The sequence below is a fragment of the Dermacentor albipictus genome, chromosome 1, assembly GCF_038994185.2.
Source record: "Dermacentor albipictus isolate Rhodes 1998 colony chromosome 1, USDA_Dalb.pri_finalv2, whole genome shotgun sequence".
Classification (NCBI taxonomy): Eukaryota; Metazoa; Arthropoda; class Arachnida; order Ixodida; family Ixodidae; genus Dermacentor; species Dermacentor albipictus.
Window position 1 is genome coordinate 103,176,506 of NC_091821.1, and position 16,477 is coordinate 103,192,982.

The 16,477-nt window shown below is 47.0% G+C and overlaps 1 protein-coding gene across 3 annotated transcripts in view; it reads right to left on the bottom strand.

The window, feature by feature from the left end:
* LOC135914203 (ileal sodium/bile acid cotransporter-like) overlaps window positions 1-14,188 on the bottom strand; it is a 263,412-nt gene extending 249,224 nt beyond the window's left edge. The window contains exon 1 of one of the 3 annotated variants that reach the window (XM_065446951.2): window positions 13,775-14,188. In XM_065446951.2, the coding sequence (XP_065303023.1) occupies window positions 13,775-14,128 (354 nt within the window). In that variant the 5' untranslated portion in view covers window positions 14,129-14,188. Of the gene's footprint in view, window positions 1-11,946 lie in introns of all 3 variants that reach the window. The other 2 variants (XM_065446950.2, XM_065446952.2) reach the window with 2 other exon arrangements.
* Between the last annotated feature and the right edge of the window lie 2,289 nt (window positions 14,189-16,477).

The following is a 16,477-nucleotide window of genomic DNA, read 5'->3' on the forward strand; positions in this document are numbered from 1 at the left end:
TTGGCACAGTAAATGTTCCCGAAACTCGCCATGTTCAATCTTTGGCTCTTTTAGAAGACAATGCGGTCTACCTTAACTGCTGATGAGTTAACCAGGCCTCAGAACTGTCAAAATTCGTGACGTCACAGCGAGCTGATGCGGGAACTGCAAGGAGGCGTCGCCACCCGCCTTTTGTTATTGCGCTTTTTCTCACTTTTTGTCGCTTATCAAGCGTGTTATCGTGGCAAGAATGGTGTTTTTGATATTGTAAAACGGTAATTTACTGATGCCGAAGAAATGTTTCTCTTTAGTGTACCTTTAATGTCTCCTTTCTTGCGCTGTTCCGTTGCCCCACAGTATTCACTAGTAGAAGTCACTTACAAAGTGAAAGGAAGAGATAAGTGCAGCGCCGTAACCTTCCCTCAGAGGAGGACACTTCAACGGCACTACACGGGGAAAGCGGTGGGGGGAGAACAGTATGCACAGCACATCTTCAGGGAGTATTTCGAGTTCGTTTTGATCTTCGTAAGTCGACTCGCGGAGACGCCGCTGATGTTGCGACTTTCGGGTCTTGCGTTTCGTCGTAGCTTTTCTTTTGCTGTGCGATCGTTTCTCAAGGAGGCTCAATTGTTTTGGGTTTATGTATGACCTTTGTTGTTTTATTATTTTATGTTTGCGTACTTTACCTATTCGTTTCCAGATCGTCCGATTTCAGATTCTAGTCGTTTCGAATGCTGTCAGGCCGCAGCTGTTCTATATGGCGTTTCCATATGTTGCCGTCTTGCGGACGTACCTCATATGTACTGTTTTAAGTACGCAGCTCACAACGCCTTGTGTTTTTTTTTGCAATTTTTTATTATATGCTACTTAGGCGATGTTGTCGCCTTTAGTTGGCGCTGGCTACTCCTTTTGATAGAGATTTTAAAAAATAATTAACTTAACGCATTCAAACTAAAAGTCAACTCCAAATCATAACGCAAAGTCCAGTCACGTTGGTGCACTAGTCCCCTTCGTGAACACGATGCTTCTTAGCTGGGTTCGCAGGATGTTTTGCAGTGAAGCTGTATATAGCTAGCCGATTCGTCCGTCCATCTGTCGCCTGTACGCCGAAAACTCCTGCGGAGCAACCCCGTGCGCATGCGCGAAAAAAGAGGCGCGCGATTGGTGACGTCGTTGCTCCGTCGCAACCGAGCGCGCGCGCAGCACTTTCTCTCCGTCTCCGAAATGGGTAGACAACGCGTCATACGTACTGCTGAGGAGCAGGCAGCCTTCGATCAGCAACGCCGCGAGTACAACCGGGAACGTGCACGTCTACGCCGTGCCGATGCTGCAGCCCGGGCACAAGAACAGGCTCGTGCAGCCGAGCGCAAGCAGCAACTGCATATACCTATGATCTGGCAGCCTACCAAGCCTGTTTAAGGAACCGTCGGGATGAACGCAGTGATAAACAGTGGGGCCGCACGTTCGAGCTTCGCTGGTTAACCATCTGCACGAAGTGCTTGGGCGGTGATTTTTTTTAATTATCTCGTGGGGAGCGACCAACGCTGCGATCAACGCCGCGTGCACGAAACGCATGGGCGAAAGTAGGGAGAGTAGGTGCATTCGACGCAGACTATCCTCCTGTGCGTGCATCATCTTCTGTTTCTTATCCACTTACAACGTTAGCACAAATGTACTCACGCGTGCTTTTAATGCGTAAGCATTGTTGGGCGAGTACGCCGGAGAAACGGTATCTATCCTGTAACGCCTTGTAACTGGGAAATAAGTACGTGATGGGTCAAGTTAAGGCATTTAATCGTTATAAGAGTAACTGTAGTTAAGTAAAAGAAACCGGTCACGTCGCTGTCGCCTCCATATAGTCATTTGATCCAGTAAAAAAAGTATAATATAATACTAGCAAAGATGGTAATCTGCAGAAGGAACAATGAGTACAGTGACAAACCTTGTACGCTCTAATTAGCATAGAAGGGAAAAAAGATGACCGAGATGAACAAGCAGCTACGGCGACGCACGAACAACTAGACATTCAAACCGAAGGAGAAGCAGGTTCGCAGCTTCCAAAGAAGAAATGCAGGTTGTCTGATACCGAGTAAAACATTGTCCAGAACGCGTCAAAAGAAGGTTATAATCCCCGTGATTGTATGGAATGGAATTACGCTTGGAACGTTATGGTACGGTCTAAGCAGGATAGACCATGATAAGCAACAATAAATGTACAGTAATTATGAGAATTGCCTACTAAGGCGTTGGCCCAGAAAGCAGTTCGAGCGCTTTTTCGATACCTGAGGGCAACAGACTTGAGTGCCCGACTATAGACATCCTACACTTAAGTCCTCTCTCTCCCTCTTTCACTCCCCATTCCCCTCCCCACGTATAGGGTAGCAAACTGGACTCAGTCTGGTTAACCTCCCTGCCTTGCCGCCTTCCCTTCTCTCCCTCTCTAAGGCGTAAGCGTTCTTTGGCTCCGGAAAAAGCGATGAGTAAACAAGCACACTAAGCTACCAACATAAGTAAGCAAAAACGAACAACCTAGTCAAACAATGCTTACGCATTAGTAGACAATTCTCAAAATTTCTGTAGTTTGGAGTTTTTTTTATTATGCGAGTGCCACGTAAGCCCCGTGTGTTGCGTTTGACCGGCGTTTCCCGTGGCTTTTGTGCGCCCGCAGTAGTTACAAAAAGCGTTTGCAAGCGATAGACAAGCTGATAAGCTGCAGTGGCTATGCCGCGCCGAATGAAATAGCCTAGCAAACAATGTTGGGTCAGGAGAAGACTCCGCGTGCACGCGCCTGCTGTAACGATTAGATGCGCATCTCCGTGACACTGCACTGACCATGTCTGTCGACGCTCCTGCGATATTATTAACTAACTTTGAGAGTTGTACTTATTCTCTACCCTCATGCAGGAAGAAGATAACAAAGGCCACCGCGTCGAATCATGCAGGAAGAGGGTGTTGACGGTGAGATCGTTGAGCTGTTTTGCACATTTACAGAGCCGCGTACGATAAAACTGTAGCCATTGACGTAGTTCACAAAACTTGTCACGTCAACAGGTGCAACTTCGCTTACTCAAAGCACTGCGTAAGAAGTAAGCCAGTGGCTTGCTTTTTCTTTTTCTTTTCGTCTGTGTGATTCGATGAATCTGGTTGCCCTCTCCGAATCTGTGCCTCTGAACAGGCGGACAAGGCTGTGTATGTTCGTTTTCATTACATACGCTGCTTTTGTTGCTAATTTGTGTCGAACCTTAACCAGTCCTTCACTGGAATGCGTATTAGTGCGTGTGGGCCGCAGGGACCATGCGTAACTTACCGCCTTTCACGGAAGGCACGGTCGACGGGTGTGCAATACGGCACGTGCAAATTTAGAACACGGTCCACTCCACCGACCAAAAGAGGTTTTCGCAAATACGTAAGATGCAGTCAGAATAACTGGGGAATCACATTCCATCCATACGAAGCGGCATTCACTAAAGTGAAATGTAGTTGCAGCTACCCACATGGACAAAGGTACGTCGAGTCTAGCAACGCACAGCTAAGCGCTTGTGTAGGCAACCACTTGCACTTGCGCCACATGTGTCAAGCGACGCTCATCAGCCACGACTACGTCGTTCGTTGCTATCACGCACTTTAACTAGTAAAAATGCAACTGGACCTGCCTGCTGAAAAAGTTCCGAGTATTAGTGAAAGGTAATGTGAAAGGTAAGAACGACAGTGTACTATTTTGGAGTGCTGTTCGGTAAACTAGAAGGATGTCGATTACTAAACATTGTCAGTGAATTCTTGCTGTATTGCATGGGAAACTATAGCTAAGCTATATTGCCACATAAAACAAGTCCACTTGCGTTGTGAGAAGAAAAAAAAGCTTGCAGTGATCGGGATGCGGCTTTACATTTGGCATTTATTATATATTTTCAATATGTTTTACATATCCCTAGGGGTGGAAGCATGTTCAAGCTTTTTTTTCCCCACTTTCTCACAACGTCTTGCACTGTGGGTCGTAAGAGGCGGAATCTCGGGCGGAATTCCTCTCCAGTCGCAAGTTTAGCGGGAGTGCAGCTGGTCGTAACGCGAGATGTTCTGTGCTAATTTCTTTGTTGGTCAGCGGGGAAATTCCACACTCGAATACGCACGCTGTGTGATTTCATTAACACTTTCATCTTCTGGGTTGACTTTCTTGGCTATGGGTAGTCTGGACAGCGTGTCCAGACTATATATATACGTACGGGGTTTTTCATTTTGTTTTCAACAGAACATAAAAAAAATCACCCGTGACATGTATGTACAAGAATTCTACTTCTAAGAACTAGATCACCCTCAGTCGTACATAATTTCCACCAATAATGAAAGTTATTATTAGGCTAATCAACAAATGTTTTGCTAATTAACTTTGATACTAATTACTTTGCGCCACATATTGCAATTTGCGAATTGTAGCCGGTGGCTTTTGTTATATCCACATGTAACGAATTGTGAGGATGACACCAGTTTCAAGATATGCGTACCCAAAGCTTGCGAGGAAATGCACTAGGGTTCCAGTAACACACACACACTACATTATTTATATATATTTATAGCCGTGAGTGGTGACGCTGGCTAACACTCCCTGGGCTAGTTCTAGTAGGTAAACATAAATACCCCAAGAGGAAAAAGGCGCTGCGGTAGCTCAATTGGCAACGGCGTCGAACGCGTTATGCGAAGACGTGGGTTCGTATTCCACTTGCGGACAGTTGTTTTTTCATCCACTTTAATTTAAATTTTTTCTTCATTTCTTTAATTCAGTTAAGAACTATAAGTAACTTCTCCTATGCTGTCCTTGGCGTCATTGTTTGTTGGCTTCTTATGGTATGACTAATAAAAATCGGGTGCCTTGGTTTCCTTTCTTCTCGTTCTTTATATATACAGGGTGTCCAAACTATATCATGCACCGAGATTTAAAAATATGCAAATGCCATGTAGATGAACAGGACCAAGGTAATTCGTATTGTTTAAGAACAGCGCTGAGGCGTACAGGACAACAGAATACAGCATGGGACACACACGGCTGTTGTTTGCCGTCGCTTGGAGATACTTTCATTATTTTTTGCATTCCGCCTAATTACATAATTAGTCTTGATTGATTAATCAACTTCTCAAATACTATAATTAGATTAAAAGTGTCAATGAGAAAATCGTATAGCAACATGACAAACTCCCCATACAGCTTTCTGTTGCTCAATACGTGCTACATAAAATTGTTTTTCCGAGCGTGAAAGAGGCCGCGAATTGACGCAATATTGCCGCGCGACTGACCACCAGGGCTGGGCAAAGATACTTTTTCCTTGTACCATGATACGATGCAAGATACTCGGGCAACAAATATGTGAAATACAGGTACAAGATACTACCACAATAATTGTGTCTGATACAATAATTTCCATTTGTATGTTAAGACACTTCAGCACATTTGCATATTTCTTATTACAGATCTATATAATGTAGCAGCAAACGCGTATACAAAAATGTATACTTGGAAATTTCTTAACTCCGATCGATCAACATTTGAATGAAGTGTGTTAGTACCTCAATACTTCTCTCTTTCTTACTCAAGGTATAATATTTTCATTACGAAATAATTTATTAGGGTAAATTCTAGCTGCTTAAAGTGAAACCTTTCTATACGCTGCACTGTCAGCGGTGTTTGCTTGTCGCTTTTGTAATTTATGGGAGTCGCTGCTCGGCTTGCCGGCCAGCTAGCAGGTTGCCATCTAATTACAAGTACATCAGCAAGAAGCCTCTGCACAAGAGCGCAAATACCGCTGTGGACGTTCACCTCGCCCGTAAACGTAGTCCAAAACGTTAAGTATGAAGCGTAAGAGAGCACGTAGGACAACAGAAGGGAACGAAGACTACGTGCTCTCTCGCGTTTTACCTCAAGTTATGCAATACCAACTGGACCACCAGTCTGTTCTTTTGTAGTCCAAACAATTGCTTTTGTAGTACAAATAATAGCCGCCTAATGCACAAGTCTCATGGAAGCAGCGCCATCCACGCTCTGATTCAGAATAGCCAAACTGAAACCCACGAGATCCTTCAAATCGCTGATGTTCTAAAGCGACTAGACGTGAGGCAACCCCATTCTTGCATTCTTCAGACTTCGAAGCAAAGCACCGTGCAAGATAAATTTCGATAACGACGCTATAGCGGCATCAGAATTTGCCTGAAAGACGCCGCACGCATTGGCGTATGCGGCACAATACGGTGGCTACGAGCAAGTGTCGTGGCACTGACGCAAGTAAAAAGAAATCAAGATGGCAGAACGTTGGCGGTGCGCAGACACTCGCACTCTTGTTTTATTGCGATAGCAATTCAATGTAAACTCCGGCGTCGTCGTCGCCATGATGTCCCGCATAAAGTCCAAGAGCGATAACACCGTCACCGCGCGCCCTACGCTGTACACGAATGTCACTTCGTTCGCTGCTGCTGGCGTGCTTCCTGACGCCAGCGTTTTGACAGCGAGTGTCCGTGGTTATCAAGTGTGACGTGTTCATGTTGGCTGGGCTCACTGACACCATGCTTGTTAGGCTGGTTAGCAAGCGAATGTTTGCGTGTTCATAGGGCCGTTAAAGGTACTATCCTTCCTTCGTATGGCTGTCTGCTAATTTGCTATCGCAATCGATGATACACGTTTCGGGAGAAACTGCGACTTTTTTGTTGAGACTTGCGGCAGCAGCAGCGCGTGACTGTGCTGCACCAATAGGAACACGCGGACCTCATCGCCAGTCCTCGCTGGAGGGCTCTGGCGGAAAGATAAAAGAATGTCGCTGCCTTTAGTTTTATTCAGGTGGCTTAGTGGCAGGAATATTAGCTTGAAAAGCTGAGTTCGGCCAACCTTCATAATTTCGCACGGCGACGTTGCGACAGCAGTATCTTGTACGGGTATCTCGTATCTTAAGATACACGATACATTATTTCATGTATCGGAAATACGGATGCTGATACACGTCTTGCCCGACGTGTCATGACACATACACCAAATATCCAGAGAGTATCTAAGATACATGCATCTTCGATACTGCCCAGCACTGCTGACCGCTCGAGACACTTTTCGTTTATGCGCAAGTATATGTATATATGGGAACGAGGCAGAAGAAGAGATACCGAGGGGCTCGATTTTTGTTAATCATGACCATATAAGGTAAATTAAAGTGCACGAAAATATAGCATGCCGCCGGTGGGAGCTGAACACACAACCTCCGCATTAAGTGAGCGTTGCACTACCAATTGTGCTACGGCGACGGCTACCAGTCCGTCCACCGACTAAATATATATGTCATATAGCTGTCCGTGGGTGTCTATAGGAAACGCGACAAACTGTGCAACAGGAATGAGCAGAAGGCACTTATAACGCTGACATATATAATTTTTTGCCTGTTACTATATATCTCCTTTATGTAAATAGTTTGCCAATGTCACCATTTTTCTATTACAGTCAACATAAAATGTGCTTAAGACCTACTGGTGGGCTAGTTGTTTAATCATTATCGAATATGCCAGCGCACTTCAAAACAAGGACGTAACACAGAGAACGAACACGAGCACTGAATGGAACATAAAATTGCATGCGATCTGTCAGGCACTTTCTGCAAAGAAATGGGCAGATGAGTGAGGCGGGGCTATGCTGACAGATGTTTTAAATATTACGAATGGGCTTAGCGTTAGGAAATTTGCGCTTCCGCAACGACGTTAACAAAGATTTGTGTGATGATCGCTTTCATTTAAAAGTTGAATACGAGTTACTGCTTTGTTTTACTTCGGAAATAGGGATTACGCAAATGGACCGTGCTTAATAGACGTAAGGTACAGACGAAGACACGAGGGCTTGGTTTATACGCATACCTCAGGGTTCCCACCGTACAGACAGAATAGACAAAACAGACGGTACAGAAAGAGATAACACAGCCTAGGAAGCTGCACCAAGGACTCGCTGCCTCAATTTGTCGATGCTAAGCTTATGCGCGAAGTTCGCAGGAGCAGGTACGCACGTATGTAACCTGCACCTTTGAAAATCACGTAGGACGTAAAAAAAGGGAAAAGAAAAGTGGGCTATACGTTAAGAAATGTACTGTTAATTTTATCACGCCGTATTCAGTAATCAAGCCGTGTAGATCGTATACGCACTCTTGTGCCTTGTCAGTCGACGAAACAAAGCAACAAATAAGTGTCCGTATAGAGTATGCAGACCGCTGGAGCTACGCAGCCTGATCTATAGTTTGCACTGCATCGCAGCACATTCTTTCCGGGTTGATTGCCCTTCGGCGGCCGGGAGCCTGCATTGCTCATGCAGGTTGTAGCATTGCAACCTGCAACAGCATGGCAGCATAGAGCAACTTGCGCATGCAGGTAATGATGGCAACTGTGGCCCCATATTGCGCCACAGGGAAAAAGTCTGGCGTGACACATCCTGCGCGCCACCATTTCAGCAGAGCTCATGCACTGGCGGTGCGAGGCCTGTATATCTATGGCATTTGCGGGCCTCCTTTACCGGTAAAATTAGCAAACTGAAGCGCATGGCCTCGCTGAATTCTTTACGAGAAGCAGTCGGCCTGTTCAGGTGGTCCTGGTGGACGTTCATCGCGCGACAAATTACAGTGGCCATCTAGTTACACATTATATTTATTCATTGATTTATAAAATACTGCGTACACGACAGCCAAGCAGGGTGAGTGTAATACACAGAATAACAATATTGTTTGCACGAATGCACACACACACACACACACACAAGAAAGAAAGGTTTGTCAAGGACGCTGGGGAAATGCTTGAGTTAGTTGGTTCCAGTGAGCTATTGTTTGTGGAAAGAAATACCTAAATGAATCAATCCTTGCGAAAATTGAGGGTAGTGGTGCCGAGTAAGTCTACTTGTCAAGGGGGACAAGTACGTTGCGGGATCAAGGGCTAGCTTGTGATTAAGTAGGCGTGAAATAAACTCTGATCGACTTTTCCTCCTTCGAATTCCTATAATGTCAATTCCGTTAGCTGTCAGTAATGTAGTCGGGAATGTAATGTAGCTAGCAATAAAGCAGAAGTAGTTCATAACCCAACGCAACAATTAGTTTTGCTTGCCCATCAGCTACAATTCATAAATCACAATATGTACGGTAAATTAATTGAGACCTCAATTATAAATGTCTGTCAATTAGTTGAAGATGGGTTTCGACTTATCGTGCAAGTAATGTCCCCGATCATGAATAATCCAGTTCAAGCACTATGATTTTGTTATCCCCCCCCTCCCCTACAACAGGTGATATTAAGAAAATTCCGAGAGACGTAAAGAAGATCGCGCACGCACACACACACACACGCACACGCACACGCACACGCGCACGCACACGCGCACGCGCACGCGCACACACACACACACACACACAGTCACGTGGCAGTGACACTGAAGAAGGCAGCAAAACTGTGAATGACGAAACTAGCGTTTTATTGGGCGAACCTGTGCCCACAGAAGCAGTTACCCTCAAAGCCGAACGATAGCGGCAAACACAGTCGGCGATCGTCGAAAATCTCACCTGCGGGTCAAGCGGTCACCCGAAAAAGATAAAGTGCACGTGTCAATATATATATATATATATATATATATATATATATAACCGCTTCATACGCGCGTCTACTTCACTGTATATATATATATATATATATATATATATATATATATATATATATATATATATATATATATATAAAACAGGAGTTTTCTTAAGGGCATCAGTTCAGCGCTGTGCAAATAGTCCTTAAGGTTCAATACAAACCAGTATAAACAGAGGCACAGCGATAAAAAGAAGAATAACAATTAAAGAAAAATAAACTAATGGATGCCCTGCATAACAGTGATCACACGCAACCCCCCTGGCTTTCACTATTACGTTGCATTGTTCTCTCTTTGAGGAAGTTATCTGCCGAAGGACGCTAGTCGTCTGATGGTTCTCTGTCGCTGATGCGATTCTGTTTACGAAGAATGGGACTACCTGCACGCTTTGCGGTTGAGCAGTACACGCGACTCGAAGTGGTGTCCAGCGCGCGCACTTTCTTGCCAATGACACTGGTGCAACCGCAGGAAATGAAATAGCGTCGTGCGCAGGTTTATGGCTGGTGGGTGTAGCGTCAACGATCACCTTCAACGTCCTTAAAATTTGTTTTTGTTTCGTGCTCGCACGCAGATGTCATTACAAACCATGCGGAGAAGAATCAAGGGCTTTAGAGGAGTATCGAATATCACAGCTGCGGATAAGCGCCAAATGTCAGTCTGAAAGCCCTTCGCATTTCGTTTTTGGGAAACTATTGTTGCTGCTTGACGATAGCTTACACAAGCACTATCGCATATTCGACATTAAGGTGAGATCTTGCCATCTTTGGAGGTGACGGTGACAAAGGACATTCATAGGTTCGCGTGATAAGTCATGACGATATGTTAAAATCGCAATGTTAATTGGACGTTGAGGACTTGTAGACAATTTTTTGCAGGATTTATGTTTCAATATGTTTGTTTGCCTAATGCCTTCCCAAGATGTTCAAGTGAGAAACATGATTAGAGCTAATGCTGACATAACAGCTAAGTCTGATTTCCTGAAAGGTGACCCCGATGTCAAGCCTTATCCGAACCCATGACTCGCGATTTCTATGCGGCTGCATTGCGCGCCCGAACGTTGCATCTCCAGGTAGCTGGAGCCTCGCCCTTCGTGAACATTTGGTGCCTTTATACGCGAACAGCTACGCCGACGTCCCACGTGGCAGAAAGTGGACGGTAGGAGCCAAGAAACCGCCTACTACACCCAGTATGCGCTGGTGCCATATTACAATGTGTGAACAACATCTCTAATGAAATGTTGCATTACTACCGACGAGTTCGCCCACTGAGATTGGCCATAACGGTATTGAGTGAGAGTGCTAAAATTTTGTCACGCGCAGCTGGGAATTCTGTAGTGTACAGCGATACACAGATCTTACTGTCACGGGACAGTCAGTCAGCGATGCCCACATACGATATGAAAACGCACCTAGGCTCGTGCGCGGATTCACCACATTGAGCATCGCTGTGAACAATCGATGAGAACATATTCGACCTCTTTCCTTCCTCGTTGCAACATTTCTTAACCAACAACTGGAGTAGAAAACCAGGAAATCAGTCAGGGTAACATTTCCAGCTTATCTTTAAGTCAGCATATCGATGATTCCTCTTGAGCTTACGAGGAAGTCTCTTGTACTCGGCGTACCGTATTAGGCGTGCGACAAAATTAAGCATGCTCACGGGCCATAGCGCCCATTCAGGGGGTGCAATGCGGGCGCGTGCTACAACAAAACGAGTGCAAGGACTGTTGGCGCCTCACGGGACAACGTCTGCCAGGTTCTAAGCACACTTTTGTCTAGGACGACTGCAAGTGCCCCTTTACGAATTCTTCCCACCTTTGTGGCTCGTTAGCCATTGAGAACGCCTGAGCACTTCCCACTTGTAAAACTCGCAATGCCGGCGTTTGCGCAAACCCTCCACTCATGTCTATATATACGAGATAACGTCAAGCCCACGAAACCGATACCGGTGGAAAAGCTCAACTCTAGATGTATTCAAAAATACTGCCGATTGCCTTTTTTTTTTACCCTCTTGCGCATGCGGCTTGCAAGTTTATTGTCAGACTTTAATGCCGAACATATTAGAACGAGATGAAGCTTATCTGCCCGCAATATCGCTGATCACAGAAGGAGCGCAGTGTTGCTACTACTTACTACTATATTTCGCACTGGTTTCAAGCATGTTCGGGGAGGCTTGTCAGGACCAGCTGAAGAGCACAAAGCACAGTAGCGAAGTACATAGCAAGAGAAACGTAAAAAACAAAGTATAGAATAAGGTGCGGCACGGGTAGTCCCTTTCATCGGCAGAAAGCTGCTGCGCAAGAGCAGCGGAAATGCAAATGCGATAACAAGTTCACTCACCTCAGACACCTTGACGTGGCACCCCATTCCAAACATGATGGACACCAAAACGCCGACGATCAACCAGTCGTGGATAGTCTTGATTAGGGGGTACTTGACTGGATTGGCTTCCAAGCCATCAGTCAAGTTAGTCGAGTTGGAAAAGTTGCTGTCAGCACTCATGTTGAGCATGACGGAAACGGTGTTTGTCGACGCAGACAAAACGAAACGCCTACCAAGAGGGGCTAAAGGGCTGAAACGGCGAGGTTCCTTTCCTTGTGCGGCGAAGTTCGAGAAAAGCTGAGAGCGGCGAACTCGTCAAGAAAGTGGGGCCGTTCCTCTCGTCTCCTTAGCGCCTAAGCAAGCTCGTTCGTACTTCTTTCGCAGAAAGAAACGAAATAAGAATGCTATTCGCAGGGAGCACTGCAGAGTGATAATGCACTGTTGCGAATGCGTCCGCACTGAACGACGCGTCCAAAATAAGGAAGACAGGAGAAAGGCAAGCTAACCTTGAATGTTGGCAGACGCGTTTCTCTCTGGCCGCGTGTACACCTTCAGAAAAGGGCGCATGGTGTGAATGCCAGATGAGCTGCAACAGCGAGACTCGAAAAGTGCGCTCAGTTAATGAGAAATAGAAAAGGGGCTAGAAATGCCGACAGTTGATCGGGTGTGGCAAATTATTGGACCCTATCGGAGAAGCAAAGGAGAGCCTCGTCAGCGCGGCCGAGCAGCGGTCGGCAGACATCCGTAGCACAAGTGAAAAGCGGGGGCCGCAGGAGTAGCGAGCTGTTGTGTATGGAACGCGGCACGCTACTTAAGTCGGGGTGCGAGCGGCGGCAGCAAGGAAAGCCGGTGAGCCAGGTCTCGACGGGAGCGCGCCGGAGAGAGGACTGCTGCCCACGGGAATGTCACATCAACGATGCCGGCAGTGGGGCACGCCGCGGTGGAGAGGGAGGAGCGCACTCGCCGCGGGAAAGTGAGAAAAGCAGCACTCCGTAACGCTCCAGCAGCGCATTGGAAAATCGCCTTGTTTCTCTCACAATCAGCAGGCGTTACCTCACTGCAGGAGGACGCGCGGCCGCTCATCCGGGTAATGGACCGCTGCTCGGACTGTCTGGGGCCGCGCCAAGGTCGTATCGGAGGCCGCCGAAAGCGAACGGACGAGGGCAGATGTCGTTGTCTCCTTAGCCCTTTCAACGCCGGCGATTAAGTTGTCGATGAGGATGCGATGTCTGTCCGTGCTGCACATAAGTGAACCGCCATCGAGGTGCGACTGCTACAGCTGTAGGGTTAAGCGCTTTTGGATCCGACGTGCTATTTGAGCATCAAATATTTAAGGGCCATAAACTCGCAGATGCTCGCCAAATGCCATCTGTCGCCGGTCACAGGCTGATAGCAACACAAGTTCGCACCTATGACCGAATTGGTAAACGAATCGTCAGCCTTTAAATGCCAAGAGAGGCGCTACGGTCCACGTCATGCGCTCGCGTACCGCGCAGCGCTATCTCAAGTGCAACAAACATCCTGCGGACGAATGGGAATTGACGGAAATGCTAGACGACAGTTATTCAATTCAGTAGTGCAGAAAAAGACGGCAATGACGTTTTAAAGCGACACCTGGGCTTGAGAAACGCATAAGGAGAACGAAATGGACCGGCAAGGCGTAAAGAGAATGAGGCTGACGGCGGTGAAGCGGCTATTTGCAGTGGGAGGGGCACACAGTGATTGTGTCATCGCTTAATGGATCTCCACGAGGAGAGGAGAATCAGACACAGAACTTCCTGGAGCGCTGATGCCGGTGGACCCACATTGAGCGCTAGAAAGTTGGTCACACTGCATTGCCACGCACCTGAATAACAGTCGCCGCCTGGGAAGACGCCAGAGGCTGCAGGACACCTATACCACAGTTTCGTCGCAGCGTTAGGTCCTGAGTGGGCCCCTTTCTCCGGTAGGCGTTATGCAGAAAAAGAAGGAAACGAGCTAGAAATATACAATCCGCCTTTTTTTCATGGCGCGACGACGGATGCGCCCTGCCCCGGCGGATTAGTCGCGATACGTTTTGGAAGCGACGCGCGCGCGGCCTGAAATCGGCGGAAAGTCTCCCGAAAAAAAAAAAAGCGCACAGACGCGTACTGCAGCAAACACTCGTGCCGTATACCACGTTGGAACTCCACTGGTGCCGAAAACATGCTGACTGCAACATGACTGCAGCTCCACTTTAAGACAGAAAGCGGCCAAGGCTTCGTCCGGACTGCACCGTGAATCATGTAATTGCCGCCTTGCATTGATGGCTAGCAAATTTATCGATAAACCCTTGGGCGACACCTTAAAAAGATGACGTTGCTGACGAAGTATTCTTGCAGCGTCGGCCCTCTCTTTGCTGGTGGTGGCAGCGCGTGTCTGACTTCAGAAACTCATTTAAGGCGCGGTAACAGTGGGTCGATACGAGACCGACAACACGCTGACGACAACTATTCAGCAGCACAGTGTGTCAGTGAGACAATCTTATCCTAACAGGCCGACAACGACGCAACCAATGGGCGCGAGTTCTGGCTCAACGGGCTTTCTTGTCGACGGTACTCACACAATCAGCTTGCCGACCATGATCGCTCTACCGAATCGCACGCGATCGGCCGTCGAACCGACAACGCGGTAGCCGCAGCACCCTGAGTCCGAACATGCCTTTGAAGTTGATATTTTCAAGCTTCAGTCCTCTCAAGCCGCGCACATGAAGTTTAAGCCAATGTTGATCGTGTTTAGCGAAGGTTGGGTTAAGCCTGGCCCCGTCGAATTCGTGAACCCCCTACCGATTGACCTGAACTTAAAGATAAACAGTCACGACGAAGGAAACTGCTTTTTTTAGTTCAGTTGTGGCAATATTATAGAGCACGTTAGGGCACATTATAGAGCACGTTAGGGGCCGTATGAAAGTAAACCTTTCGAAGAGCTCACTAGAATTGGCGAACTCCGACCAACTATGGGAAGCAATAGAACATGAGTGGAAGCGCCTTCAGCGTCATACCGCATTCATCGAGGCTCTCTACGCGTCTCTGCGCCAAAGAATGGAGGCCGTCGTTCAAGTCGACGGTGGCATGACGCGTTATTAGGCCACCAACGAACAAAACAAAGGAGGAGGATAAGCTGCGATGACGCTATTGCCTTATTTCATTTGCTTCAATATCTTTTTTTAATATTCGGCAAGCGCCAATAAACTTATTTTGAACTCACCCTTAAAGACCATTTCTTTCCTATTTACAAGATTTTCCACAAATCAATATCGAAGTCAGGAACAGTGCTACCTTTTGTAACGATTCGACGCAAAAGGTTACCAGTGACGCAGTATCGAACAGTGTTATCACTGTCTGCTGGCGATGCGAAGTTCCGCACTTTGCAGACGTACGGTGGGAGTGCGAAAAGTGTTAGAACAGCGTCCCCCTTTCAACTTTGTTTCCGACGGTGGCCGCTGCGTACCACCCATATAGCTGGGTCTGAGGGTGTTTTCTACGCGTTCCTGTGTTACCTTTCATATTGCTCATAATAGTACGTCACAGCTGTTCCCGAAGGCTGCCGGTTTCATTCGCTGCGTAGCTGGGTGGGTCTGTACATGTTGTTATGCCGGCACATTTCCTAATTACAGAGAAGGACTGTTTACGTCTGCGTGAAACGGGAAACAACAGATAGTGCATTTGGTACATCAGCCCAAACTTGCTCAGTTACCATTGGTGTCAGCGATTGCATCCGCGTTTTCGCGAGGGAAGTACATGACCTATAAGTGAACGCTTATGCCGAGCACAGCTTTCATTAGTAATACTTTATGACACGCGCAAACTGTAAGTATGACGAAGTTAAAGAAAAGCGACAATCAGTATTAGCAGCCCGTAATAAATGTGTCTGGATCACAGTTGCCGTTTGCTCAAGTGGCTCGGCCGCTCATATTGACTCGTCTTAGGGTGGAACAACGCGGCCCGTACGAGCAGATATGTATGTTTGGCTGAGTTTTGAAATTATTCCATATCAGTGAGGCGCTGTTTCCTCAATACTCGAAGCTAACAGCGATCTGTGGCCGTAGATGTCGATGTACACAAATGCACCGCTTTCGCAAATACGACGCGGAAGGCTGCATTCATAGACTTCTTGAATTTTCAAAATGTCTAATGATCGTGTAAAAAGAATGCAAAAAGCGAGATGCAGGACCAGACATCGACGACAACAAACTCCAAGGTAGCCGCGCCTGCAGACGGAACTCGGCGCACCTTTACCGGCCGCGCTGTTAGCACAACAGCGCACTCAGGCCTGATGACCCAGCACTCAATGAGTGCTACATGATTTCCAGGAACAACATGCTGTCCCGGAGAAGCCCTTAATAATTATTCGCAACCCACAAAACGCACGACCAACGCACACTCAACATGGACGGAGGTACACAAATCAACCGGCGAAAGCCCTGGCACGTAGCCTTCCAAAACGTTTCCAGCGGCGTGCGGCAGAGGGAAGCACAGGAACATGAAAAAAAAAAAGAAAAAAAGGGCGGATTGCGCTTCCAATTGGACCG